The sequence below is a fragment of the Anser anser genome (genome assembly GCF_964211835.1).
Source record: "Anser anser genome assembly, chromosome: Z".
Lineage (NCBI taxonomy): Eukaryota > Metazoa > Chordata > Aves > Anseriformes > Anatidae > Anser > Anser anser.
Genome location: NC_139723.1, coordinates 72,928,036 through 72,954,425, shown reverse-complemented (window position 1 = coordinate 72,954,425; position 26,390 = coordinate 72,928,036). Strand labels below are relative to the sequence as shown.

Below are 26,390 nucleotides of genomic sequence, written 5' to 3'. Positions count from 1 at the left end.
GGCACGGGCAGGCTTGGATTCTCTTTGCCTATTTGTGGTCAGAAATGTTCAGTATGAAATTTACAGTTTTTCTTGGTGTTTTCACGGTGCTGATGCCAACTAACATCGATGAACAGTGTTTTCATCATTTCTGCAGCTGTCAGAGTTTCATTCTCATCCTTGCATGCAACACAATCTTGCTTCCACAGCTTATTATTTTTGCCGCCAGAACTGTAGCCATGCAATATTAATAGGACCTGAAACTCAAAAAATGTTAAAGGCTAAATTAAAATATTTCCATAGTAAAATTTTCTTCTGCAACTACATTTTTTCCCCATAGGAAGACGTGTTGCAGAATGGGCAGAATGTCCCATTACCTGTCCGGAGTACCTTGGAAACCCTTCAAATACTGCAGCTATGAGGATTCTGTAAAAAACAACAACAACAAAAACCCACCACAACTCTATAAACTCTATACAAACATGAAGGAGGAAAATTAATGCCATGCTTCAGAGCCTCTGCAGAAACGTGGTGTGAATTGCTGTGTCTAGTAGCTTCTGATTTTTTTTCCTTATTACCTGTAAATCTGAATGGGATGCAGGAAATAATAGTCTCTAATTCAGATCAGTGGGGAAAAGATTGTTCAATGTTATTAATGTCATGTAGAAATGAACTATATCCCTATTGTTTCTGGTGCAAACTGGTCGAGCTTTGTAGACTCCAGTTTTTGTTTTGTTTTGCTTTGTTTTCAACTTCCGCCATCACTCCCCCATCACTCCCACCATTCCCCTTCCCTCCCATTGTGTAATATTTTTGCAGCCATATCTTTTGGAGACGCTATAAGCCCCTCATAGCACTATCGTCACAGTCTGCTTCAGCACGGCATTGGGAACTACATGAGTTTTGCTAAGCAAATGTTCACAAAGCATCAGAGTTTTTAATACCAGAAAAACCCAGGTGTTGGTGTGAGCAAGAAGCTGACATTCAGCTGATGTTTCTACATTTTATGAACATAGGTGCAGAGAGCACGTCTTCATGCATGACTTGCGTGTGAGACCCGATGGTCATGAATCTTAGGTGATTCTGGAGAATAAACAAATACCACTGGGCTGCCTGCTCTGCTTGGTTGAGAAGTTTTTGCTTTATGTTTGTGACTCCAAGGCCTTGTGACAGGACACCAATCTTGTTCATCACAGGGCAACTGTGCTGGATGTTCTCTCATCAGTAAAGAGGGGGAATTACGTCTGAAGGACTACAAGCACACATATCTTAGTTCACCTTTTAATGACAGACCATCCTCAAAAGTCAAGACATTCCTCTCAAGGGGAATGAACCTGCAGGATTGCTACAAACTAGGAAGACTGAGGACTGAGCAAAAATACTCCTAATCATTCATATCTATTTCATTTTGTAAACGGACAAACCTCACCTGGAATAGATTCTGCTTTTTTTTTTGTTTTGTTTTGTTTTGTTTTTTTAAAAAAAAAAAAACACAAGGGCGCCCCTCACCTGTGGAAGTGCCAGGACTTCCCATTTCTATGGGTCTCTATTTGTAAAGAAGGCCTACATGATGAATAGGCAATGTGATAGGTGCGCTAGGCTCCAGTAGCTGGTGTTTGAGATGGCCCTATGCACATCTAGGACTGTGGGTAATGATTAGTCATGGTTATGAACTATTTAATGACCTACTGAATCTCTTTAGTAAGGTATCCATGACTTTTATTAACTAACATGAGACAGTGCTTACAATTAAAAGCGTAATGTAAAGCATGGTTAATTATTCCAAGCTCTAGCTTCCAAACAAAAAATTCTTTCCTACTGAAAGACAAAAACATCAGTAGGAAATATCATTCATAGGACAACAAAGAGGGAGGAAGGAGAAGAAAAAGTCGGGGAGGAGGGAGGAATGGAGAGGAAAGAAGGGGAAGGAAAGGAGATGAATGGGAGGAAAAGGGGCTGCACACTGCCAATGCCACATGGGAAGCTGCACAGCTCTCCTGCCTGTGGAAGACTTTCCCGTGCAGAACAGTCAAAGCATGTGCATCAACAGTACAAGGAGTAAGAAAGGGACATCCTGCCTGATTTGTGTTTCTTCACGGTCCTAGAAGTTGTAGTGCTGCTGGCTGTAGGCCAGATGTGGCTCCATCTGTGGTGGTTTGTTTATGGTGTCTTCAGAGGAGAAATTCGAACAGGCAACACACAAGGATACAAAAAGAACCAACATGCTCTTTCAGGGCAGGCCACCCTCTCAGATGATCTCACAAGCCATTCTCATGAATAGCCTTGGTTCTCTGACAACTCACAATTGTTTCAATGTGCACAACCCACTATTAAAACTGCTGTATTTTTTTCTTTATTTGCTGCTTTCTTTATTCGCCTCCACTTTAAGAATATTAAAGAAGAGGATAGCCAAATTCACACACACACCATCCTCCAGATTTAGGCTCTGACATTAATGTTGCACCCAGAAGGTACTATGACTGGCTGTGGGAGAAGGCTCACCTCCATAACATCTCAAGCGAAGACAACATTGCTAATGGCCAGAGGCATTACACAGTTAAACAAGCAGCTTTTCTGGAGACAGTTCCCACTCCGATTGTTATCTTTCAAGCTGCTACAAGCCCAAACAATATGAATGATCCTTTTTGCTTAGAGAAATGTTTTCTTTGACGATCTTCATTTAAACAGAACTGTGTGATTTCATCTGTGAATGCTGGAGAAAAAGCACATATCAGACTGTTAGAGGAGGGTAACCATAGTCATCGTAGGTAATACACCTTTCAGAAAAAATCACCCTGGACCAAAACCCCTGCAAAGCAGCATCGCACTTGTTTTCCAGCTATTTGCAGGGCCATGCACACAGCTACTCAGTACTCACGGGAATGCCAAGCTAGGAGGACTATCAGGATCCCAAGGTGTGAGGCACGAAGTGCCCAGCGTAGAGGGACTACAGGACACCCACCCTTCTGCAGGGTGCCGGCTGCCAGTCCCAGAGCACCCCTCTGCAGCAACCTCAAAGCCCACAGTGATGATCCAAGATCCTTTCTCAGGAAGAGAATGAGATCAGGGATGTCACTCACACCACTGGCTCTCTGGTAACTGCACCTTGTTGCACCAGTGCAAAAACAAAACAAAACAACCACTGCATGGGTCAACACAGTAGCCCAGGATCATGCTACCAGAGCAGGCATAAGCAGCCCTCGGTTGTCCTTCCTGTATGACACTGTCAAAGCAAACACCCCAGCAGCAAGGAGGGCACGTGTTGCCACCACTAGTTGCCACCAGAGCAAGGGTGATGCCAGGGAAACGTGTCCTTCCCAGCATGCTGGAGCCTGAAATGCTAGGTAATTGCAGTACAAATACAGCATAAGCAGAAGAATTTGTTCTTTCTTCAAAAGTTCTTTGTATTTAATTTGATGCAGCCTCTCAGCACCAACATCATCCTTTTCCTCCAAGGATTCCTCCAATCACCTGTTCCACCCCTTGCATGGGGTCACAGAGCTCCTTCTTGCAGCAAGCACAAGCCTCCCCATTTCCCTGACCAAGCAGGATTTTCAGAACTCCAGATGTCCAAAAACCACCTTCTAATTCGCAGTGGCAATTTATTCATAACCAATATGTAACCATTTGATCCTGTGCTAATCGTATCCTCCAACTCAAAGAACATTTTCCTCTCCTCAGTGTGTTCCACCCAGCATATTTATTAAGAGGTATTACATCCCCTCTAACCTTTGTTCGACCTGGCTAAACAAGCTAAGCTCATCAGAGGAGACATTATAATTATTTTAAAATACAATTACCATTTCTGCTAACAAGAGAGAACAGAGAGACTACAAAGTCCAGGGGACTTCATAGTAACAATTACAACACAGAGATGCCTGCCTTAGAGGTTTTAGCTGGGGATGATCATTAATTTCCTGAATATGTATTCACCCGTGAGACACAGTCACTCGGCAATGGACAGGTCTCCCACTAAAACTGAGGACAATCCACGTGATGTTCCACAATATCAAACCTGCACAGCGTCCTGCCTGCCTCCCCCCTGCAGAAGGCCGGCGTGCCCTGCCCCTGCACGCACCCAGGATGGACAGCTTAAAGGCAGCATTAAAAACACCAAAATGGAAAAGAACAGAAGACTGTCCTGCCACCCTCCTTAGAGAGCTGCACTGAAAGGCAGAGGGAAACTGGAAATTCTCCCTCCCCATGCATTTGCTCAGATGGCTCTTTGCCCATTTTCTCACCTTCTTCAGGGAGGTCTCAGAAGGTGCCACCGGTTGTGACACAGACACCACCTGCACACGCTGTGAAAGGAGGCAGAAGAGTGGCTGAGCTGAGTGATCGCCCGACAGGCTGGCACTGAATTGGCTTTCCACTGACATATGCTGTCAGACCCACTCAGCTCCATTTCCAATCAAGATGTTTTCAAGAAGAAAAAAAATACACACACACATATATATAGATACATCATATTTTCCCTTCTCTTCTTTCATCAAGTTGTGATTTGAAGACATTTACATTTTTTACTCTGACATGTCAGAGGCTGAATGGCAAGTAAATGAACCAGGGAATTTTTCCCCCATGTTGTGGAAGAGCCCTGTCATTAAACCAGGAGTGCTCAATGAGATGAACAGTCACTGCCTGAGGAGGAACAGCAGGAAAAAAAAAAAAAAGTCAAGTCTCTGATTTTAATGCCAGTCTTCTCCAAGGAGTCATTGTGCTTAATCCTGATGACTCCTACAGCATCTCTAAGTGTCTAGGATTTGCATTATGTATATACACATATACATACATATATTGATATGAAAGATGGCACCATTAATGCTAGAGGAAAAAGGTTCTACTTGCACAGAGGAAGAAAGACACTCTGGCCTTGTAGTCTACTAAAACTTGTAAAAGCTGTAGGAAATGACTGTAGCTGTACAGATATTTAACACTAGAACAAGGTCAAGTCACTAAATTACAAAGCTAATCCACTCCAACTGCCCTAGCTATTCCAGTCAGTAGTGAGGACTCAGTGAATTTACATAAAACTCACCCTCCCCTTCCTTTACTTCCTATGTAAGTGTTGTTATTTTTCATTATTATGTTTTTAAGCATGGATAGCATCACAGGGTAACCAGAAGCCACACTGTGCACTCCAGAAATAAGAGGAAGCTCTTCCCTTGGTCATCCTCATGGAAATCCCACAGCCACCAGAAGAGCAGCAGCCAGGGGCAGACAACATGAGCCTGACTTGTGAAGGAACATCCCACGTGTGGATTGAGTTTACACCGCTCTTCAGATATGGGCAGGTTGCAGAAATCCATTGCCACTGGATGTGAAGGCAGAGAGGTAAATGAAGAAGTAGTGTTTGGTGGAACAGTTTTACACAGGTTTCTTTTATATGAATGTGACTTTGGGGCTAGCACAGCAAGAACAGCAAATGGGCATGGACTCATGTTTGGGCAGCTCTTGCATCAAAACAGCAAGGGGTGGAAAACCCCAATTTAAGCACTAAGGATTAGGCAGAGCATGGCCCAGTGGTTTGGGCTGGTGGTTAATTTGCATGAAGGAAAAAAAAAAAAAAGAGAGACAGAAAGAAAAACCTCAGCACCAGCACCGTACTTTTGGGTGGGATTTGCTGTATGTTACAGATGTTACAGAGCACTGCCTAATGTTTCCACATTTGAAAGACAAAGCTTAGCACAGTCAATCCACAACACCAGCAGAGACAAGACACTGCCTCCTAGCACCTCCCAAAGCACAAACATTTGACCTGGGAACAAGAAGAGGCTGGAGTGGGAACCTGGCCACATCTGCACTTGCTGCAGCTCTTAGGTTGGAGATGGCAATCTGGGGCTGCTGCTTGGCCCAGCCACTCTCCAGAGAAAGGGAGATGCTTAATGATAAGTTAGAGAGTATTTTTCAGAGTGAATTTTCCTCCTGTCCTTGTTTACAGTGCTGCTGGGAAGAGGGACCAGTCCTCTCCACATGCATGCCACTGCCCTGTGCTCAGCCTGCATACTTTCCACGGGGAGAGCACGGTGTAAGCCTGGACCAGGGCTGGGAGAAAAGGTGCAGCTACGCCCTGGTAAGGTGCCTGGTCCAGAAAGCCACCGGGAATACAGAGTTAGTCACATGCATTTGTTTGCATGGTAGCTGCTTTTCCCTTTACTCAGGCTGATTTAAGCTTGATCTTTGCTCCGAACGTGCAATGAAGATCATTACTGCACAGTGTTGAGTAGTGTTTGAGGCAGGCTGCAGGAATGCAGGCATCAACAGCCTCCTTTGTTACAGCCTCAAAAGACTCAGAAATTAAAACAAGCTCATTGCTACTTTGGTACATGGCTGAAGCAGGTAGGGACAGCCTTAATTAGGGTAGATAATGCCACGAGGATAAAATCCTGACATAAGATAATGTCTCTTGGTGGTACATAAATGTCAAGACATTCATGGAAGACAAGTGTTGCAGCAAAACAAATGCTTACATTTTCATTATAACGAATGATGGATGAAGATGCAAATGTCACCATATGGCTGAAAGGTGCTGTGCAGATGAGCAGAGGTGGCTCGCTCACAGCATGCTGCCCAAGCCACCATGCACAGGGAAGGGTCAGACACCAGGTGCTGGAAGGAGGGTAGGCTCTGCCCTCAGGGCTCACCAGGGTCCTGGGGTTGCTGCCTGCAGAAGCAGCTGCCTGCACAAAGCAGGTCTCTGAAGAGGCAGGCAGGATCAGACCCTTCACTGAGCTCCAGTGCTGGAGCTCAGGAGGGCATACCAGAACTGAGATGTGGTCATGTATGCTGTGGGGTTCGTCCCTGCAGCGCCTGTACTGGGTTTACATGGCAAGGTTTTGGTAGCAGGGGGCAGCAGGAGCGGTCTCTGTGAGAAGAGCCCAGCAGCTGCCCCATGTCAGATAAGGGCCAGCTCCAGACGGCTCCAAAGGGGCTCACTGCTGGCCAGAGCCAAGCCAGTAAGTGATGTTGTTTGCACATCTGTGAGAGCAGACTTAAGAAAAGTGAAAAAACCCTACTGTGCAACAGCAGCTGGGAGAGAGGGGTGAGAAGCAGCCCTGCAGCCCCCCAGGTGAGTGCAGCAGGAGGGCAGGAGGTGCTCCAGGCAGGCAGCAGCAGTTCCCCTGCGGCCTGTGGAGAGGCCCCTGGTGGAGCAGGCTGTCCCCCTGCAGCCCACGGGTCCCACACGGAGCAGATCTCCACGCTGCAGCCCGTGGAGGAGCCCCCGGTGGAGCAGGTGGATGTGGCCTGGAGGAGGCTGTGGCCCATGGAGAGCCCCCGCAGGAGCAGGCCCCGGGCCGGAGCTGCAGCCCGTGGAGAGGAGCCCACGCAGGAGCAGGGGGTCTGGGGGGAGCTGCCGCCCGTGGGGGACCCGTGCTGGAGCAGTTTGCTCCTGGGGGATGGACCCCGTGGTACGGACCCGTGAGGGAGCAGGTCTTGAAGAGCTGCTGCCTGTGGGCAGCCCCCGCAGGCTCAGTTGGGGAAGGAGGCATCCCGTGGGAGGGACCCCGCGTGGAGCAGGGGCAGGGAGGGACCGTGAAGGAGCGGCGGAGGAAAAGAATTGTAGAGTGACCACAACCCTCATTCCTCTGCACCGCTCAGGGGTGGAGGTGGAAAAGGATGAATGAAGGGAAAGTGTTTTTGGTTTGCTTTTAGTTTCTCACTGCTATAGCTTGTTAGTACTAGGCAACAAATTATATTAATCTCCCTATGCTGAGTCTGTTTTGCCCATGTTGATAATTGCTGAGTTATCTCCCTGTCCTTATCTCAAACCTTGAGCCTTTTCCATCATATTTTCTCCCCCTTTCCCATTGAGGAAGAGGACTGAGAGAGCAGTTGTGGTGGAGCTCAGCTGTCCAGATGAGTAAAACCAACGCAGTCTTCCTCACTGAATTAATTCTGGCTCCAGTGATGAGATGTTTTCCTTAACCATAAAACACACGTAAGCAAGAGAAAAATATGTCTATGAGGAAGAGGTAGGGGAAGCAGAACACAGAGATTCCTTTCCCCAGTGTTCTTCACATGATGAAGGTTTGGGCTCCAAGACACATTGAGGACAAAAGCAATAAATAGTGACAGAATGCAACCTGGACGTAGAACTTCATTGTGAAGATAATATAACTTAAGATAACAATCAGTCTTTTTGCTCCATTCAAATCACACTCCAATTTCATGGTCATTTTTAGAATTCTCTAACACTGCACACAGCAGAGATAATACATTAAAAATGCAAATCACAGATGAATGATGAACTAAAATGAAGAACTAAAATTGTTTTCTAACAGGCAGCAGCAACTATTTTCTTCCTTTTGCTTCACCTTTTTACTGCTGGAATTGAATGATACTTTTCATTTTGGGGTTTTTAATATAGGCTCTGGTTTCATCAGCGTGTGTGCTGCACCCAATGGGACTGCAGGTCTCTGACACCACAGGAGCAACCCATAGTGCAGTGCCTCCAAATATTTTGGAGGATCTTGCCATTCTAGTTTTCAGGAGCAGCCAATTTAGGCAATAAATGAATGATTAAAAACATCAGCTGATAGTTTTCTTTTAAGAAATGACTGACTGGACTTGGAAGACACTGTAATTTAGGTGTGTTGAAACAGATTCTTGAACAAATTGGTCAAACTTTCTCTTTTTTACTACACATGAATTCCATTCCTTTAGCAAAATGTTTTTCCAGCAGTGCCCCACACCATGGGGAAACTGCATTTACTTTTAAACTAGGTAATTTAACAGAAATGTTAAAGCAAGACAGAGCCAAATAGTTAAATTCCTTTCCTGCAAAGGACTAGAGGTCAATCTTCCTTACTGTCATCAATTTAGTCTTTAATGCATTTATTTCCTTAAGATATATATTTTTTAAATCAAATAAACCTTTAGATAGAATGGTCTGTTTTTTACAACTATTAGTGCTCCAAAACACAAGTCTTTTCTACCCTTTCCCTAGTCTCTGCAGGACTTGTGCAGGTTGCACACAAGCACCCTCCTGCAGTGCCTGCAAGTAAGCATGCCTGTGACTGCAAGAAGAAAAGAGAAGAAAAAAAAGATTAAATACCTTCAGCATAGTGTGTGTGCAAATAAACACACACAAACACAGACAGAAAAGGAAGCGGGAACACAGCTCCAGTCTTGCCCAATTTCAATAACCTAAATTTGTCTGCAGGCAGCCCCATCCCATCCAACCCAGTCAAAACAGGTTTGTCGGGCTGACCACATCTCATCCGAGATAAGGAAGGGCTACATTTCAGCTATATGGTCGCTACTCGCTCAGGAGTGCAGGGAGTTTGGGAAACAAGCCACTAAAGAGTGAAAAAAGCCTTGAATAAAGGACCAGGATGCATGAGGGAGCAAAGGATTTTTTTTTTTTAACCCTTATTTCCATTTTGTCTCATTTTTCATTTTTTTCCTCAGTTTTCAGAATTTGCTGCTCAAGTTCTGGAGTTCAAAGGCTTTTGGTGTCCTCAGCACCCATGGCAAGGGAGAAGTGCTGCCATAAGAGCTGTGGCCCTTCACCAGTGGGCAAGAGGGACCGATCTGTAGATTTTCACACAAAGGCAACACAAGGGAGCCCAAGAAATGCAGAGAACACCAGAGCTTTTAAAATATCATCATCTGTAACCTCATGGAGTGATTCAGGTGGAAAGGCCCCTCTCGAGTTCATCTTGTCCAAACCCTTGCTCAGACAGGTCAGGTCCAGAGCGCGTTGCTCAGGTCCGAGTCCAGTCAGGCTTTGGGCCTTCCAAGGAGAGAGGCTGCACACCCTCTCTGTGCGACCTGATGTATCAGGCACGATGATTGCATTGGTGTGACCCACTGAGATCCTACACACAGTTATTTTGACACCAAGCAACACCTTGCACACACACAGCATCTTGCCTTTTGCTCAGACTCACCCTTCCCAGAGACTGACCTCTGCATCACTGGGCAGCTCAGGCAACAGCTACACCACCAAGCAATGTCCTCACCACCTGTGCACAACTTAACACAGCTGGCCATACCCCAGGCTGCTCACTTAACCCTTTGCTGTTGATTTAACCCACTAATAACCCTTTCAAAATGCCTGGTGCTCACCTGTGATTGTCTCTACACAAATACCAGCCCAGAGCACAGCTCTGTGTCTTAGCGTCCCACTGCCACATCCTCAACACACCTGGTGAACATCCAGCAAAAAGTCACAAGTCACAGAATTCAAACTGCAGGTTTTTGTTTGTTTGTTTATTTGTTTTAAGAGATGTTTTCATTTAATATTTTTACAGGGGAAGAAAAAAAAATAAAGAAAGAAAAAAAAAAGATATGGAATAAAGGAGTCATGCCTTTGCCTTCGGATTGGATAAGGCTGTGCCTGAACCTGGAGTTACTCATGTGCCCATCCTGACTCCCACTTCCCGGAGATGCACCACTTTGCAGCACCACTCTGACGAAGCCTATCTTTACTCATTAAAAACAAACAAACAAACAGGAGCATCTGCCCAGTGCCTCCTGCTCTAACACACACCAATTATGGGCTGACATCCAGAGCTGTGTTTGAGCTCCCCCAGGATCAAAAAATAAATGTATTTCAGTTTCCATGCTTTTGCAAGCTCAGCGCCGTGATATTCACCCATAGTGCAGTAACTCAGCTTATGGACAAGATAGCTCTGTGAAGAAAATTGGATTTTTTCTTACTGCATGCATATATGTTATACCACAGGCTGGGCTTCCTTCCCCTGATTGAGTTCCCCTGATTTCTTCCCAGTTCTGATTAGAAGCCCTCAGGGTATTTTTGAGTCAAAACCCGAACACCAAGAATCGCCAATTATCCCAGTAGAGAAAGGCAGAGACAGGATTTAAAGATGAGGGGCTGAAGCTGCATCACCTGGTCTTGTTCTTAATTGCACTGTGCACAGCTGGAGTAAGCAAAGGGAAACCTCCTGAGGAGCAGCTGTGAGGGTTGTCTGCTCAGCAAGGGACAGCACCAAATGCCTGAGAGGCTGAACCTGTGGGGGCTGGATTAGTGCCCAGCTCCTGGTGTGCCTGGGAGCATGCTTGTGGCACCTGGGAGCCCCGTGCTCCACCTCTGGTGGGGTTTCCTGAGTTGTGGAGCTGCTGCAGGTATCACTGCTCTGGGTGCACTGTGTTTCCAGTTTGGGTGGTCTCCTGTGCTCCCCTTGCAATCCCTGTCACAAGCACCCCTTTGCCTGCTCAAAATATTAAAATGAAAATGCATGTACTTTGGTTGGTTGCATAAAATCAAGGACTGAACAAATCCAGCCCTATTAAAAGTGTGCATAATTTTTAATCTCAATTAACATTCAGTAAAAACACCTTTTCTGTGCTAAAACACTTCTGTGCATTCACTATTGTTTCATTCACATTTTTAGCCTAGCCAATAAAATATGTGTCTTAAAGTACCACTTATAATGGAGTTTCACTGAGTTTTTCATTTTTTTTTCATCACACCACTTCTTTCTCATTACACTGTGACAACAGTAGTGCCAGCCAGAGGAGATCAATGTTCCACAAAGCCTGTTGTGAATTTCCCTTACAGACGTCTATGGTTTCTAGGAAGATTCTTGACACAATCTTCAATAAAAATATATAATAATAATAACAACAATAATAATAATAATCATAATAATAACAACAATAATAATAAATGACAGCAAAACCAACCAGCCAGCCACAACATCAGCACATCTTATTAACTGTGGACAAAAAATGTTGTCATGTTGCTTCTCCCTGACATTTCTTGTTTTCTCTTAAGATAGCTAAATTTGGATTATTATTCTGTAGAAATTTCATGGAAATTGCCAGTCCCACCAACTTTGGGTACACAGAAAATGCACCTTAAATTCTAACAAGTAGCATCTGCCAATTATTCAGGCCCACATTGTTAAAAAATTCAGCTCAATTAAATAGACACCCCTCAGAAAATGTGGAAGAGCCCTTGTGGAGGCAGTGGAACAAGCAGGTGAATTTCAGCAGAGAAAACTGGAAGGAAGTGAAACCAATACAAGAAAATTAGCCCAGTATATCAGCGGATGAGAAGTTGTAGGAGGATAGGTGAATCACCTCGGGGTAGGAAGGCAGCAATTAAAAAAGCTATGAATATTACATGGAAATTTAATTTGCTTCCATCAGTCATCAGTACAGTGGATACCGTACTACTCCTCATTGGGACCTATTAGTTCAGATTGCAATTTCTGCGCTCTGCCCATGGTGCACTTCACGGCAGGATGGTTCCCACCACCACCAGGTGTTGATGAGCTCTGCTGGACCCCTTCTACCTGCACACGGGAAGCCTGGCCACCGGGCACAATTCGTCAGACTCCTAAACCCTGAAGCTCCCTCCCCATCACTGCAGAGCCTGGACCAGCCTTGTCCCTCCTGCCATGGCCACCAGCATTCGGGAAAGGGACGAGCATCTGGCTGTTGTGGTAGGAAACCGGAAAGTAATGGCCAAGCCCCTCCAAGTACCTCACAGCACACCAGGTTGTGTGAAATAAGGCATAAAAGCTGCACAGGGGCTTGCTGTAGCCCCACATTTTGGGTGTGCCCAAGCTAGCTCCCCTTTTCTCTGACCTCACAACAACCCCATCCATGAAGGAGGTGTTCACAGCGTTGGTGTCTGCTCGGCCGCATGCCGTCCTGGTGGCTGTTCCCATTAGGGCAAATGGTTTATGTAAAGAAATGATGTTCTGTATCACCAAAAGAACTCCCCAAAAATAATAATGGTGTGGTATGTACTCAGCGAGCCCAGTGGGGAGCCCATGGGGCCAAGATCATTAAGGGGGGTGGCCAAGCTCTGCTGGTCTGGGAACCTCTGAGCATCACCAGAACCTGTGCTTGCTGTGGCCCTGCTGGAGAAAGATATCCTGCATTACTGTGAGAAGCTCTGCTGTGTGTGCAACAAGAAATCCCTTTAAATGAGGTTTCTGTATAAGCTGTGCTGCTTTGTGGTATTGTACAAGGCAGGAGCTGAGCGGGGCTGAGGCAGTCTACGGGCAGGCTGCCGCCTGGTTATGGCTGTGGGAACTTAGTGTGTAGGAAGTGGTGCTGCTTTAACAAAATCAGCTTCAAAAAGCAACTTGATTTAGTGCAAAACACCAGCAGGGGGGCTCTGATAGCAAACTCATCTGGATTGTATCCTTTCACCTCACATGGGCTTTTAAACAAATTACGCAAGGGATGTTGCTGGTTCGGTGCAGAAGCTCTGGAAGAAACTGGAGTTCAGGCAATGAGACAGTCAACCACTTTGTGTCTCCAAAAACTATGTATGATGTTTAAAACTGATTTTGGAGTGCTGAGCTGGGCCCTAGCACCTCTACACACCGGTTCTGACAGTGGTTCACTGAATGGGCTATGCATCGGTCGGCACAGGGCCCGAGCAAAGCTTCGGTGTCCTGGGGCAGGCAGCAAGGGGATGGCCAAAATCTCCCTGAGGGCACTGGAGAGGAATGAGCAGCTTGTGGGGTCAGCTCCAGGGACAACTTCTGCACTTTCTTTTTTTTTGGAGGAAGCCCATGAGTAGCCCAGGGGGTTGGCTGAGGAGAGAAAAGCTCACACACCTCTGGAAGCAGGACATCACGGAGTATAGATGGAAACTGCTTGTCTTAGTTTGCAAACACGCTGAAAACAAATGCTTTGGCCACATCGAGGAGGAGCATCTTCATATTTCCTATTCTCAAGTGGCTTTCAGCTTCTGCTTTATTTTGCATTGAGCGTTATTAAAAATAGAAGATCTGTTTCATCGAAACAAAAATGTTCTAAATGATCCGTTTGAAATTAATTGTTTTTTATCTCATTTTGTAAAGGAAACCTTGATGCTTTGGGCTTTCTGTGGGAGCGTGGCCATGGAGGTCGACAGGCCCCATGGTTGGTGATAACATCGGACTCTTAACGATGAGGCCATCAGGAATGTAAAGAGTTGAGAGGGAACAAAGAAGGGTGATTCAGGAGGCACCTTGTTGTCTCGGGTTGCTTGTTCTCCAGCCCTTAAGGCATGGAAGTTGCTGGGTGTTTGCGGTTGCCGGGCAAAGTTGTTGATTAATGAACAGTTAGTGGAAAGGTACTGCTGTGGGGCGAATGGTATAAGAAGGGAGCCTGTCCTCAATATGGATGCAACACGATGTAATGAAGCTATGTCATCAATAAAGTAGCAGCAGTTACCGATCCTAAAAGAACCCTGGTGTCCGTGTGGTCATTACGCCACAGCTTTCTTTTCACTTTGCTATGAAAACAACAATATTTTGGGGCTTTCCCAGGAAAAGGAATATTGAATTTCAAGCAGATCTTGTTAAAAAATCTCAGCTGTTGTGTTCACAAGCATATGAATTGCAGAGTTTTGTCTGTATCTACAAACTGTGATTTTTCATTCATTTTTTTCCTGGAATTAACAAAGATTTGTGAGCAAGGGGAAGAGCCTGGGGAAGAGTCTAATTTGTTGTTTCTTAATGGTACAGACGTAAAACATTATCTACATCCCTATTTACAGCTAATAGCAAGATAACATACCCAGGAGACAAATCATAGCCTCTTTATAAAGCTTGTTAGCTCGGAAACACAGCACCCCACAGCACTCAGCAAATAACAAAGGCTTGCAAAGGCATTGTTAAGTTTATTGTCAGGGAGTAAAGATGATGTGAATGGACACAGGCCTATAAATAACACTATTTCATGAAACACTGATGGAAGTTGAATGTGGCCCCTTTGCAGATGACAGCAGAAGTGAACCCTGGTGAGGGCTCTGGAGGAGGTCCTGCCCCAGCTGCTCTAAGAGCAGATGGGAGGATGCTTAATCGCTCCAGTGATGCTCTCTGAAAGGGAACCACGGGCCTGAAATCCCTCCCAGCCTGGTGGTCCAGCATGAGATACTCCAAGGAATAGTCGTGCAATATTCCCATCTTTTTCCTTAGTTACTTGAGGTCTTCCGTCATGCACTGCCTGGGAAATGGTCTTGAGCTTCAATGTAAGTAGAGAACAAATACGTTAACATCAGAGACACAAGCCTTCTGCCCTGTCCCTTGTTGCTGCTCTCCTGGAGCAGGTTTTTTCTCACCAATAGAAGAGGTGCATTGGAATAAACTGTTATCGCACCCAACTTGCCACCCCTGGCAGACTTACTGTTGAATTTATTATGAAAAGGATATTTAACAGGGGAATATACAAATGACCAAACTTGCTTTACACTCATTAGGAGCTGGAGCAAAGGTTAAGTGAGAGGATGAACTTTGAACCATCCTGTCAGACATGAGGTAGAAAAATAACTTCTCTGGCACCAGAAAACTGCTACTGTTAGCCAACAACTTCCCTTACACCAAGTCCCACATGGCTCCTTCCAGCTGCAGCCAAGGACCAGACTGTTCTCTTGGTCTTGGGAACAGCTTCCTCTCCAAAATGCCATTTGGGTTTTAAAACTAACTGGTTCTCCTGGATATTGTCACATTTTCATTTGTTTTTTATTGCATACCAAACTCCCGTGGGGACTATTCCCAAGCCTGATTAAGCCCTGACCGAGTTCGGGCTGAGCATCCTCACCACCACCCCCTGTGCCCTCACCATCACTTCAGGCACTCTGGCCTTGTAATATGATGCAGGGTCCCTTTTTCAGTGCCAATAAAATGACAGTGACCTGGCCAAATTGATTCTCATTTTTACTTGTACTGCAGCACTTCTAGCCTCACGCCACTTAGCATCACTGTGATGTGCCTGACTGCCGCCTTGTCCCCCCTTATCTTGCATATGCTGAGGATCTTGAGACTGTGCTGGTAGCATCTATGGAAGAAAAAGTACAAAAATAAACTCTCTATCTTGTTGCAAGAGAGAATTTGAAATCAATATTATTCTTTGCATGCAGGGCACTGTGAAAGAAGGACATGGTGTGTCTGCACATGGCCAGGAGGGAAGGAAGCCACAGGGCAAGGTGTGGGGGAGCCAGCTCTGCCTGGGCTTTCTGGAGATGGTTCTCAGCTGCAGGGATTTTTTCTTTTGTTTGTTTATCAGGATTAGCAAATAGCCCTTAGTCTTAATTTGAACCTTGCCACAACGGAGAACTGCACTTTGTAGGGGAGTTCATGCCTGTGTTAGAACGCTAATTTAATTCACCCAAGAGGACAGCAGCTGTCCTTCTCACAAAGACCTGGGCCTTCACGGCAGGAACCAGCCAAGAATTTGCCTTTCCTCCTGTCTTTTCCAGCCCGTTCAGATACTGCACTTCTATGGGCACAGCCCCAGGTGTGGATGTGCTGCACACACCGTTCCAGTCACCTTGGCTGTCACCCGTCCCCCCTGTGGGTGCTGGCACGTGGTGGCCCAGACCTCACCAAGGAGCACCCCCTCCTGCCCCTTACTAGCTTTTTACAGGATGTCTCAAATTAAATTTAGTGTTTTATTTTATTTTATTTTATTTTATTATTCTCAGATAATTTCTAGGCTTCAGCACAACCTGTCTCAATACTTGAAAGCCACAGGCCTAAAACATTTACTGTGACCCACTGGTGAGAGCCCTTACCCAGGAGCAGAAATCCTGGGGTCCTCAGGCCACAGTGTCACTTCATTGCTGTGTGTTTAGTAGTTAATGCTTAACTAGCTCAAACTGTGCTGGGCAACCTCCACCCCCTGCAGATCTGCCCCGCCTGGAGCATTGTGCTATGCCTAGAAGTGTCTTGCACTTGAAAATTTGTCTCCATTTTGGGTAAAACTATCAACTAGCTCCAAAATTTGAGAAATGTTCTGTACATGAAAGCCTTCAGCTGTGCCCCATCCAGAGCAGGGCTCAGCACTCAGCCTCCCACGTACAGAGGCAAGATCTCCACAAAGCAGACTGAAGTGCCTCCCCACTTTGGTGAGCTCTGCACAGCATCAGTCATGGTTTGCGGTGGGGATTAACGGCATGGGGCAACCGGGGCAGCAGCACTGCCCATTGCTTCCCATCTCTCCCACCCCACTGACACCTGCTGTGCCCTGGGGACACTGTTCTGCACTGGCTGCAAACAAGTGCCCCGTGCCCAGGCTGCTGGCAGGTCCCACCTGGCCTCCCAGAGCCCACGCTGCTGCAGCCAAAGAGCCCTTCAGCTTTGGATGGCCACCACCTGCCTTGCTCCAGCCTTGGCTGGCAAGCCTGTGCTCCAGGAGGTCCCCAAGCACACACTCAAACCTGATTAGTTTTGAAGATACGCTTGAATTAAACATGCCATTGTAAAGCTCACCCAGAAGAGGATCCCATCTAAACCCACAGCCAAGAGCAGTGGCAGCATGTGGTCCTCAACCTCATTGCTGCCTTCTGGGAAGCAGCATCAGAGGGGCAGATAATGGGAGACAAAAGCCAGCTCTGGCACAGCCCTCACCACCAAAGCAAGCCTACGGGAGTGCAGAGAGCTCCAAGCACATCCACACCAGCCCTTCCAACCAGTTACATGCTGCCTTCATGGGCGCAGAACCGGACCTCCAGTGGCAAGAGCTTGGTGAAGAACTGGGTCTCTGACTGCTGGCTGTGGGCACATAATCATGCACTCCTGTGAAAATACAGCTGTGCTGAGGGAGAGGAGGGATGAAGGGGGGGAAATAACTAATTCACCCGGGAAACAACTACTTGGTTTAAAGTATTTCTGTGACATTACCAGCAACAAAAAGGAGCAGCCTCGCGCTGTGTTCACCCTGCTCCGCAGCAGCAGCTCAGGCCCAAAGCCCACTGTCCTCTCGTGGCCCTAGGACCAGCCTGGTCTCCTCTTCCCACGGGCACCATGGCAAACATTTTTGCCTTCTTTAACATATAGCCTTTTTTTTCAGGTTGCAACAGTTTTGCAACTCCATAACCAAACTGGTCTTTGCCATTTTCTTTGCACATTACAAATAGAGCTCTGCAAGGCAGTGGTTTATTTCCTATTGATCTGCAGCCTCCTTTCCTTGCCGCAGCAGTCAACATGTCCTAAAAATGCTGGATTGCTCTTAATGAGAACATGGATATGCTGTTGCAGACTAATTTCACCATCTTTCAGTTTTACAGCTAGCAGATTTATGCAGTTGGTATTTTTTTAATTTCTTTTTTTTTTCTTTTTCTCTTTTTTTTTTTTCCTTTTCCATGCTGTCATTTGCCTGAGGAAGAGAACTGAAAATGTCCATATGAATCAATACAGCAGCAGAGCATCAGCAAACAGCAGCTTGTGAGCTGAAAGAACAAGGACACAGCAGCAGTACCGCGAGAAGCATCTCCTCGTGGAAGCAAAAGTAGGCAGAGAAGTGTTTTTGTGCCATTTCAGCCCCAGACCTCAGCCCTGCCTTCTACTCTGAAGAGTCCTGGGCTATTGACAGCCAAGGCAGACAGATGCAGCACAGCCCTGTCCTGTGTGATGTTAGGAACTGCTACATGTGTGGGTGATGAAGCCTGGGCACAGGTTGCCCAGAGAGGTTGTGGAGTCTCCTTCCTGGAGATCTTAAAAATTCACCTGGACGTGGACCTGGGCACCCTGCTGGTGGTGTCCCTGCCTGAGCAGGGGTCAGACCGGGTGGCCTCCAGAGGCTCCTTCCAACCTCGGCGTGATGCTGTGATTCTGCCAGAGGCTCACAAACCAGCTCTGCTCTCCTGCTTGTGGCACGGCTTGGACACATGGACACAGAGACACACAGACACACATTTCTGCCTTTCTGCCTCCAACGCAGGAGGCAGCCAGGCCAGCAGGCGTCCCGCAGGCATGCGACAGCCCCAGCAGCACTGTGGGCACAGGCAGCTGCTGCTTAGCAGGGTGCCACGAGAGCCAAAAGTGGGATGGGGTTTTGTTCAAGCAAATGTAAGACGAAAGTAAACAGAAATGACCCGCAATCTAGAATTTCTGATTATGGCTTTAAATTTGGTATTTCTAGGGATGCTTGTTGGGCTGGACTTCGCCTGCCCCAGCCTTGCACAGCTTGCTGTATTCACGGGCAGACATGAGAAAGTGCTCATTGCTCGTGCAGCCAGATTTCACCATTACCCACAGGGGCGGAGGAAGGACAGTTTCGCAGGATTGCATCAGATCCAGTTTCCAGCCTTCATTCACTCACCACCTAAACAGACGATGCAGAATTTGTCCTAGAATTAATGTATACTTTCTGTAGGTGGTACCAGCATGCTCCTTCTGTGGCTTGCCTTTATTTTTTGGGGGTAACATTTAAGTCTGCTTCTCATATCGCTTTTGCTCAGTTTATGCAAATACTCTAATTCTCCTCCCGGCTGCAGTTTTTGCACTGCTTCTTGTAATGTGTTTTCCTGCATTTATAAGTTTTCACTTCCACTTTCAGCCCACATACTATGTACTTTCCAGCTGAGAGATCCAAAGGGAATATTTAGGAACTTTTATACATACACACATATATATATATACACACACATATATATGTATATAAAAGCAAGAGCAAAAAAGAAAGAAAGAAAAAAAACGAAGACAAAAAGAATAGGAAAAAGAATAATTGATAAACCTGCTGCATTTTGAACCATCCTGTGCAGAGTTAGAAACCAAACCTTGACAATCTCCCTACTGGGTTCACGTGGAGAAAGAAGCGTCAACACCATTTTTTAAAGAGATTGTGGCTGTGCCACTTCTTATGTTGAAAACCACACAAGCCTACCTACCAGCTGAGCGAGACCCTTCAGCAGTCAGGCTGATGAACACTCAGCTCGTGAATCTCATACAGTCGTAAGCCTGGGACAAACATGATGCTTTGCATTGCAGCATCTGCAGTCTAAGCACCTATCACAGGTTTACAGAAATTTAACACTTCCTCTGTGGATTGCATGCCCAGGGGACAGCATTAAGAGCACGGAAATGGAAAGTCTAGTCCTAGATTTCTACTGCTCTCACATGTGAGTAATTGTCTACTTGTTTCTGCCAGACATTATGAAAATAAATAAATAAATAAATAAATAAACCAAACCAAAATAAAAATAAAATGTAATTACCGTGGGAGGAATAGACAGAAGCCATTGGGTTTGAAGGCAAGGACTTCTCCCGTGCCCTCACTTCTCAACACATACCTAAATATGTGAACCAGACATAGCAAGTTTATGGAATACAAACAAAATAGCTACCGTTTGTTGATGCTGGAGCCTCAAAGCCTGATGTTATGTACATTCAGGAAAGGAACTTCCTTCTCCCCAAGCTGTCCCCTGAGGTTGTTCTGTTAAAAACCACCACACATGCTGTGGTGCAGGCAGCAGTTGTGCAGGTTATCTTCAGAGCTAAGCCCCCCGGTCTACAGCAGCAAACAAACAAGGGCAGAAGACTGCAGTGCATCAGAGACAATGGGATACGGTAAAGCAGGCAACAACATAAGACATGTAAGATGCCACAAAACTACTCAGACATGCCTGTAATCAAGTGGTTGCTTTCTCCTCTTGTTAGAGCCATACTCTGAATGGCAGGAAAACTTCACATTCTGCATTCGTACAACTGGATTGCAGAGCCTCAAGTACTCTCTTGGTGGTGCTGGCACTTACCTTGGACCCTATTCATCGAGATGAGAGAATGTTGGATTTTGACCAGACACATAAATTACTGAAGAGTCTAATTTCTGAGTGAACCATGGTGTGTTTTTTTTTTTTGTTTGCTTGTTTTTTGTTTTTTTTTTTGTTGTTACTAAACATTTTTTCTCACATTCATCAACCTTTCCTATGATACAGGAGATAAAATGATACTATGACATATTTACTCATATTTCAAACAGAGCATGACTTCTGTTTGAAAAGATGACCTCACTATCCACAGACAAGCATTTTCATCACTTCGCAACCATCCAATTTATCATTCACTACGTGGTTAATGGAATTTGTCTTCATTTGTCACCCAGTGCTATTTTCAGAGTGGAGCCACACGCTAACATCAACAATAAACATCTCAAATGCCATCACTTCTACAGCAGTTTTAATCAAAAGGTGGAAAACACTTCTCTAAGGACTATCTATGTAGTCCATTATTTGACTTGATTGAAAAACAAGTCATTACAAAAATGAATGTGATAATTATGTTTGAGATTGACCCGACATGGAAACTAGTAAGAAGAGGGAACATGTACAATGCGGCTGTTGGCTGAGTTTTGAGCTTTTTTGTGCTTTGTTATTTCTGTTCATCAAATCCCTCCACCCTCAGCCAAGACCTTGAGGATTTTATGTGTGCTGAGGTATGACATGGTGGTGTGAATAGAAGTTAATCCTTTAATACTTCTAATGGCAGAACAGAACAGCATGGAAAACAGTAACAACAGACACAACCTGAGATTTTTAATCTTTTCTTTACTGATTGTTTTGCAAATACAGAGTAGGACTTTGATGTATAGTTTGCAGAGCTTACAGTACAACTACAATTTATATCATCATTCATTTTTTGCTTTTTCAGGGACAAAAGTCAATAAAATACAAAATGAATTAAGTCCAACATGATAACAGTAGAATCATCATCATCTTCAGGACAAAGAGCATCAGCTGTCTTTGTCTTGTGAAGTGCTGTGAAGCAGGCATAATATCAGTGATGTCCCAATAAACCATAAACCTTCACACATACCAGCTTTCTTACAGCCATGGAAGAGAAAGAGGGATGAGAATCTCTTATCCCCATAATACCGATCATCACAACTACTGCTCAGAGTATACCTTACCTACAAACCATACTTGTGTCCACAGAGAAGGCAACACTTTGGAGTGTTTTAATTTCTAATCCTACTTTACAAATCTAAATTTAAACAACAGAATCAGAGCTTGTTGTAATTAGCTTGTGCAGACACACAACATTTTCATAATACCAGTATTCTACCACAACATAATGTCTTTAAGATAAAAAATGTAAGTGTGACATACAGATATTTGCACCACCGGAATATACTGAGAGCGCCTATTTTCCTTACTTCCCTGGTCTTCGGCACCATATTGACTTTTGCCCTCTTGCATTACACTGGTGCAAGTAAGAGTAGACACAAAATTCAAATATCCACCATGTATGACATTCTTCAAAGCACTCCTCCATGCTCTTGATCCAAGCTGAAGAGAAAGCATAACCTGTTGCACAGATCATAGCTGGTTATTCCCCACAACACCCCTGTGAGGTAGGAAGAAAAACATCCCCTTTTCTAGGAAACAAGACAGAGAGCACAGATGACAATTTTCAAGGCAATACGTAGAGAATTGGAAAAGTTAAAATGCGGGAGTTCATGGCTCCTCATTCTTTGTGTCAGAAATCAAGGTCCTGAACTCCCAGACATTATCAGGTCATCAGTCTTTTTATAAGCCATATATCAAGGATAATTATGGCTTCTGTGCGTATGCCAGCAAAGCATAGTTCAATGGAAGAAGCAGCATATACTTGAAGCTGCCCTCAGACACTTCTCCCATGCCCTATATATGCCAATAAAGTATGCTGTAATTAACTAATCAGTACTACGACTAATATAACATAGGTAATTGCAATAGATCAACACTTCATTTCCAATTTTCTTTAAGACTTCCCCAGCTATTTAAATAATTTTATTTCTGGATAAGTTATTAAATCTCCTCCCCTGTACAATAGTTTTTATATTCCCCTCTAAAAACATCATCCATTCTGGTTGATCTCTATGAGAGCTTTACATGATGATGGACAAGAAACTTTCAGGGACCAGATCCATCCCCTCACAGCAGCTCTTTTTTTTTTTTTTTTTTCTGTGTGCTGCACCGCAAGGGTCAGAACTGTCACTGAAGTGTTTTTGTGGAGCATGGCAGACATCTCTTGGCTGCTCTGTCTGAAACCAAAATTGTTTCACAAAGCTGAAAGTCACCTTTTTATATAGCGACTTTTAATCTGCAAAACCCCTCTGCGTAGAACCACTTAGATCACTCCACAGCAGTAGAAATGGCCAAACATTGAGAAAATAACTTGTTTGGAATGAGGGAATATGCACAGGGAGTATTAATTGAGAAAATATGAAAAATAAGGTAGGTAAAAATGTTGCTAATCCTGGATATTCTGGAACACTTTGACCAATGTAGTTTCAGGCTTTGCACACAAATTAACTACCAAAGAAATCACTTGTATATGTTCAGTAATGAAATTAACACTAGTCTGTAAAAGACATTTCTTTCTCATGTGCTTGGCATTAAGGTATTGCCTACACATTTAGGCTATACAACGGCCATTAGCCCCCGTTAGCTCAAGTCATACAGCTTAGTTACTATGGGAGTACTTTTGTACTAATGTAAAGGTGCTTACAAAGGTATTTTGTTTATTCCTTTGTGAGAAGAACAACAACATATTCTGGTATTGACAGGAGACTAACAAGGAACTGCTTAGAGTAATTATAACTCAACAAAAATAATTTCTCTAATCAACAGTTTTACTGCTGTAAAACCCATGTGTGGGATAAGACGAATTTTATAACTGCCCCATGAAAAATTAGTATGTCTTATACAAGGTTACTAGTGCAGTACAAAGGCTAGTACTGGAGCTAATATTGCAGGAGTTTCATATCTGGTTCCCTAGAAATGTGTTACATTCCTTCCACACACGCACTGAATACATCATCCATCTAGTATCAAAATTCCCTTCTACACCATACCCCAACACTGCTTATCATATTTATGATAGGCATATCAATATAATTCTTTGTGCATATATATTTTACATATTTTTCAGTCACTTAATTTCCTTCTATCAAACATCAAACATCAAATATATGTCAGGAATTATTTTCACTAAAGTTTTTTAAGCATTCCTATTTAGATGAATGATGGAAACTATCCTACCTGGAAAGAACACTGTAAAAGAACACTGTATTTTAACAGATGCAGACTTCCAGTATTTCTAATCAATTCATGCTCTGTATAATGATGATCCATTGTGCTAATCTGGGATGTGAGATCCAATGCTGTCATAACTGTGCTGCTTGTTTGCAAAAACAGTTGGCTTGTAATTAGAACAGTGAAAGTAAGATCTTTACCAAATAGCAGAACCAGTATGAGAGAATGACTTTTCATATTGATTGTCTCATGGTGTGCATTCTAGTTATCATGAGTTTGGGTTCCAAACTCTCTAATTTTTGCTGATGCCTTGACTCTTAAGTGGTACAAACTTACTGCTTCGTATTCCCTTCAGAAGCAATCTCCCAAATGCCCGCAGCATTTTCCTCCCATATGTAACACTGGAAGGGCAGACCTCACTCCAGAAACAGCCTTCATTTGCCTTTGAATGGAGGTAGGGAGAAGAAAAGATTATATCCGAAGAGTAAGAGCAGTTCATGTGGGACAACTGTACAGCTATCAGTTGTTTACAGGGGAATGGAAACATGTTTTTATCTTCCTCCTGCAAATTAGCCCCATTCTAGCTTGTACAATTTAAATAGAAGGGGTGAGAGCTGGACTGTGGGCGGTGCATGGCATCTTAACGCCATCAGACACTGTTGAAGCAGCAGATACATTCAGGGCTAAGGGCCCCACTGATACAAACAGTTTTGTCACAGCCTCATTAAAAGGTTCTGGAAAAGGGAAGTCCATATTCCTGATGGCTTTCTAGAGATGCATGCATTTGCTATACACCACTCCAGAGGAAAGACACATTACAGGAAAAGAAACATAGCAAATGCTGTAGTTAAAGAGCAACAGAGTGATTTGTAACTGAGCAACATCAGCAAAAGCAGAGGCAATTGTAAGTTTGCATGGTCATTTCCTGCATCTGTGTAAAAAAAGTATTATTTGGCAGAGAGACTACAAGGCATTTTTTTTGACAATGTTCACTAACATTTTAATATAACATTATTTGAAATTTAGAGAATAAGTTCACCCTTCTATTAAAATTGGTAATGCTATGAAAGTAAAATTCCGTTTAGGCTGATAGTCATGGCCTGAGTTTAACTAGCTGGAAACTACTTACAAAGCCCTTAAAAAAAAAAAAAAAAAAAAAAAAGGAAAATTGCAAAACAGTCATGGATTCTTCTTCACTGAGCTCCCATTTGGAAACAAGCCTTCTGGCAAGTGAAGCCCAAACTGTGCTGCAGGTTTAAATCTGCCTCATAGGTATCAGTTTTGGCGAAACCTATCAAGAAGGAGGGAAAAAAACAGAATAGTTAACATACAGATATAGCGGTACAACCTGTAGTTTCCTTCCACCTTTATTAACAATGTGCCACTGAAGAATAGAGACACTGTATTTATTTAAACCCATATACTTGCTTTATTTCAGATAAATGCTGCCACCACTAAATTTCTGATGCAGAAATACAAGACACACGTAGTGCTAGTACCCAGCCTCTAAATTTCATTTACTTTGAGTTGGGTTATTGATTTAAGAATGCAAGCAGGTTAATCCTGGACAGCTGAACCTCTACTTGCCCCTGTTAACTGTGTGGTCTTTGTGGAGGGCTTCCAGTGCCAGCAGGAATGATAGCTGAACTCAGGTGAAGCAGCAACTCAATTATACAACATACAGGATGGCATGTGAACATCTCAAGAACAAGCCATGGCTTTGTTAATACTGAACCATAAAAGGCCATAGTTTGTGCACAGCAGGGCAGTGCTTGCCATAAACAGCAATAACAGAGGTAGCTGGAGACGGGCTGGTGCTTCAACCTTCACCTAGTCCACTTGCATTCATGCACCAATACACCTAATGATGCAGAGGCAACAACGCAGATGATATTCAATACCTGGCTGAATCACAACATAATTATTAAAACAAGCATGCCAAAGAATCCTGAACTAATACTTTCCCTTCTTTGCTCAACTGCTACGTTCATCCTGTTTTTTCCTCCCAACACACCTGGAGATGGGATGCTGTGTGTCAATGGTAGGTCTGCACAGAAGTAGTCAACTAGAGTTGTGGAACATGCATATTAGCAGGCAGTGTACAATCGAATGTATACATATACTATATACCTACAGTATAATATAGGTATAGTGTACATATAGTGCAATGCCTCTAATTTTAACTAATATTGATTTTAAAGTTGCCTTCTTCCATTCACATTCATTTTTATGTCAGGACACACATACTGTTTTAATTCTATAGTCATAAAATCCATTAGTTGTATTATAAGATATCCAGCAGACCAAAACTAAAACATATTAAGCCTAAATAGAATAGTGGATGAAGACAGAAGGTATAAATGGGAGTAATGCAGAGAAGAGTTCAGAGCAAAGAGCAGCATTGGTTAACAACTGTTTGAACCGTAACTGCAGATCTACATAACACCCTGAGGAAAACCTCTCCGCAGAAGATCCAAGCCTCATTACATATATCCTGTTCTCAGCCTTATTTAAGTGCCCCAGGATGAAGATCAAAAACAATTTGTGTGATCTTAGTCTTTCTAGAGGAAAGACAGTACCACAGATATGTGGCTCCTCGTTGGTTAGTGTGTCCCACTGAAACATCACATTCTGCATTCCTTCTGCCTCCTTATCCCACCTTTTTCACTTAATAGTACTGAACAAGCCAACTTACAAAAGA

At 44.1% G+C, this 26,390-nt stretch overlaps 1 protein-coding gene across 2 annotated transcripts in view; it reads right to left on the bottom strand.

The window, feature by feature from the left end:
• Window positions 1-21,197: 21,197 nt before the first annotated feature.
• The window catches only part of OXCT1 (3-oxoacid CoA-transferase 1), an 89,735-nt gene continuing 84,542 nt past the window's right edge, over window positions 21,198-26,390 (bottom strand). For both annotated transcript variants that reach the window (XM_083818418.1, XM_083818420.1), the window contains one exon: window positions 21,198-24,980. In XM_083818418.1, coding sequence (XP_083674544.1) covers window positions 24,945-24,980 — 36 coding nt within the window. In that variant the 3' untranslated portion in view covers window positions 21,198-24,944. The remainder of the gene's footprint in view (window positions 24,981-26,390) is intronic.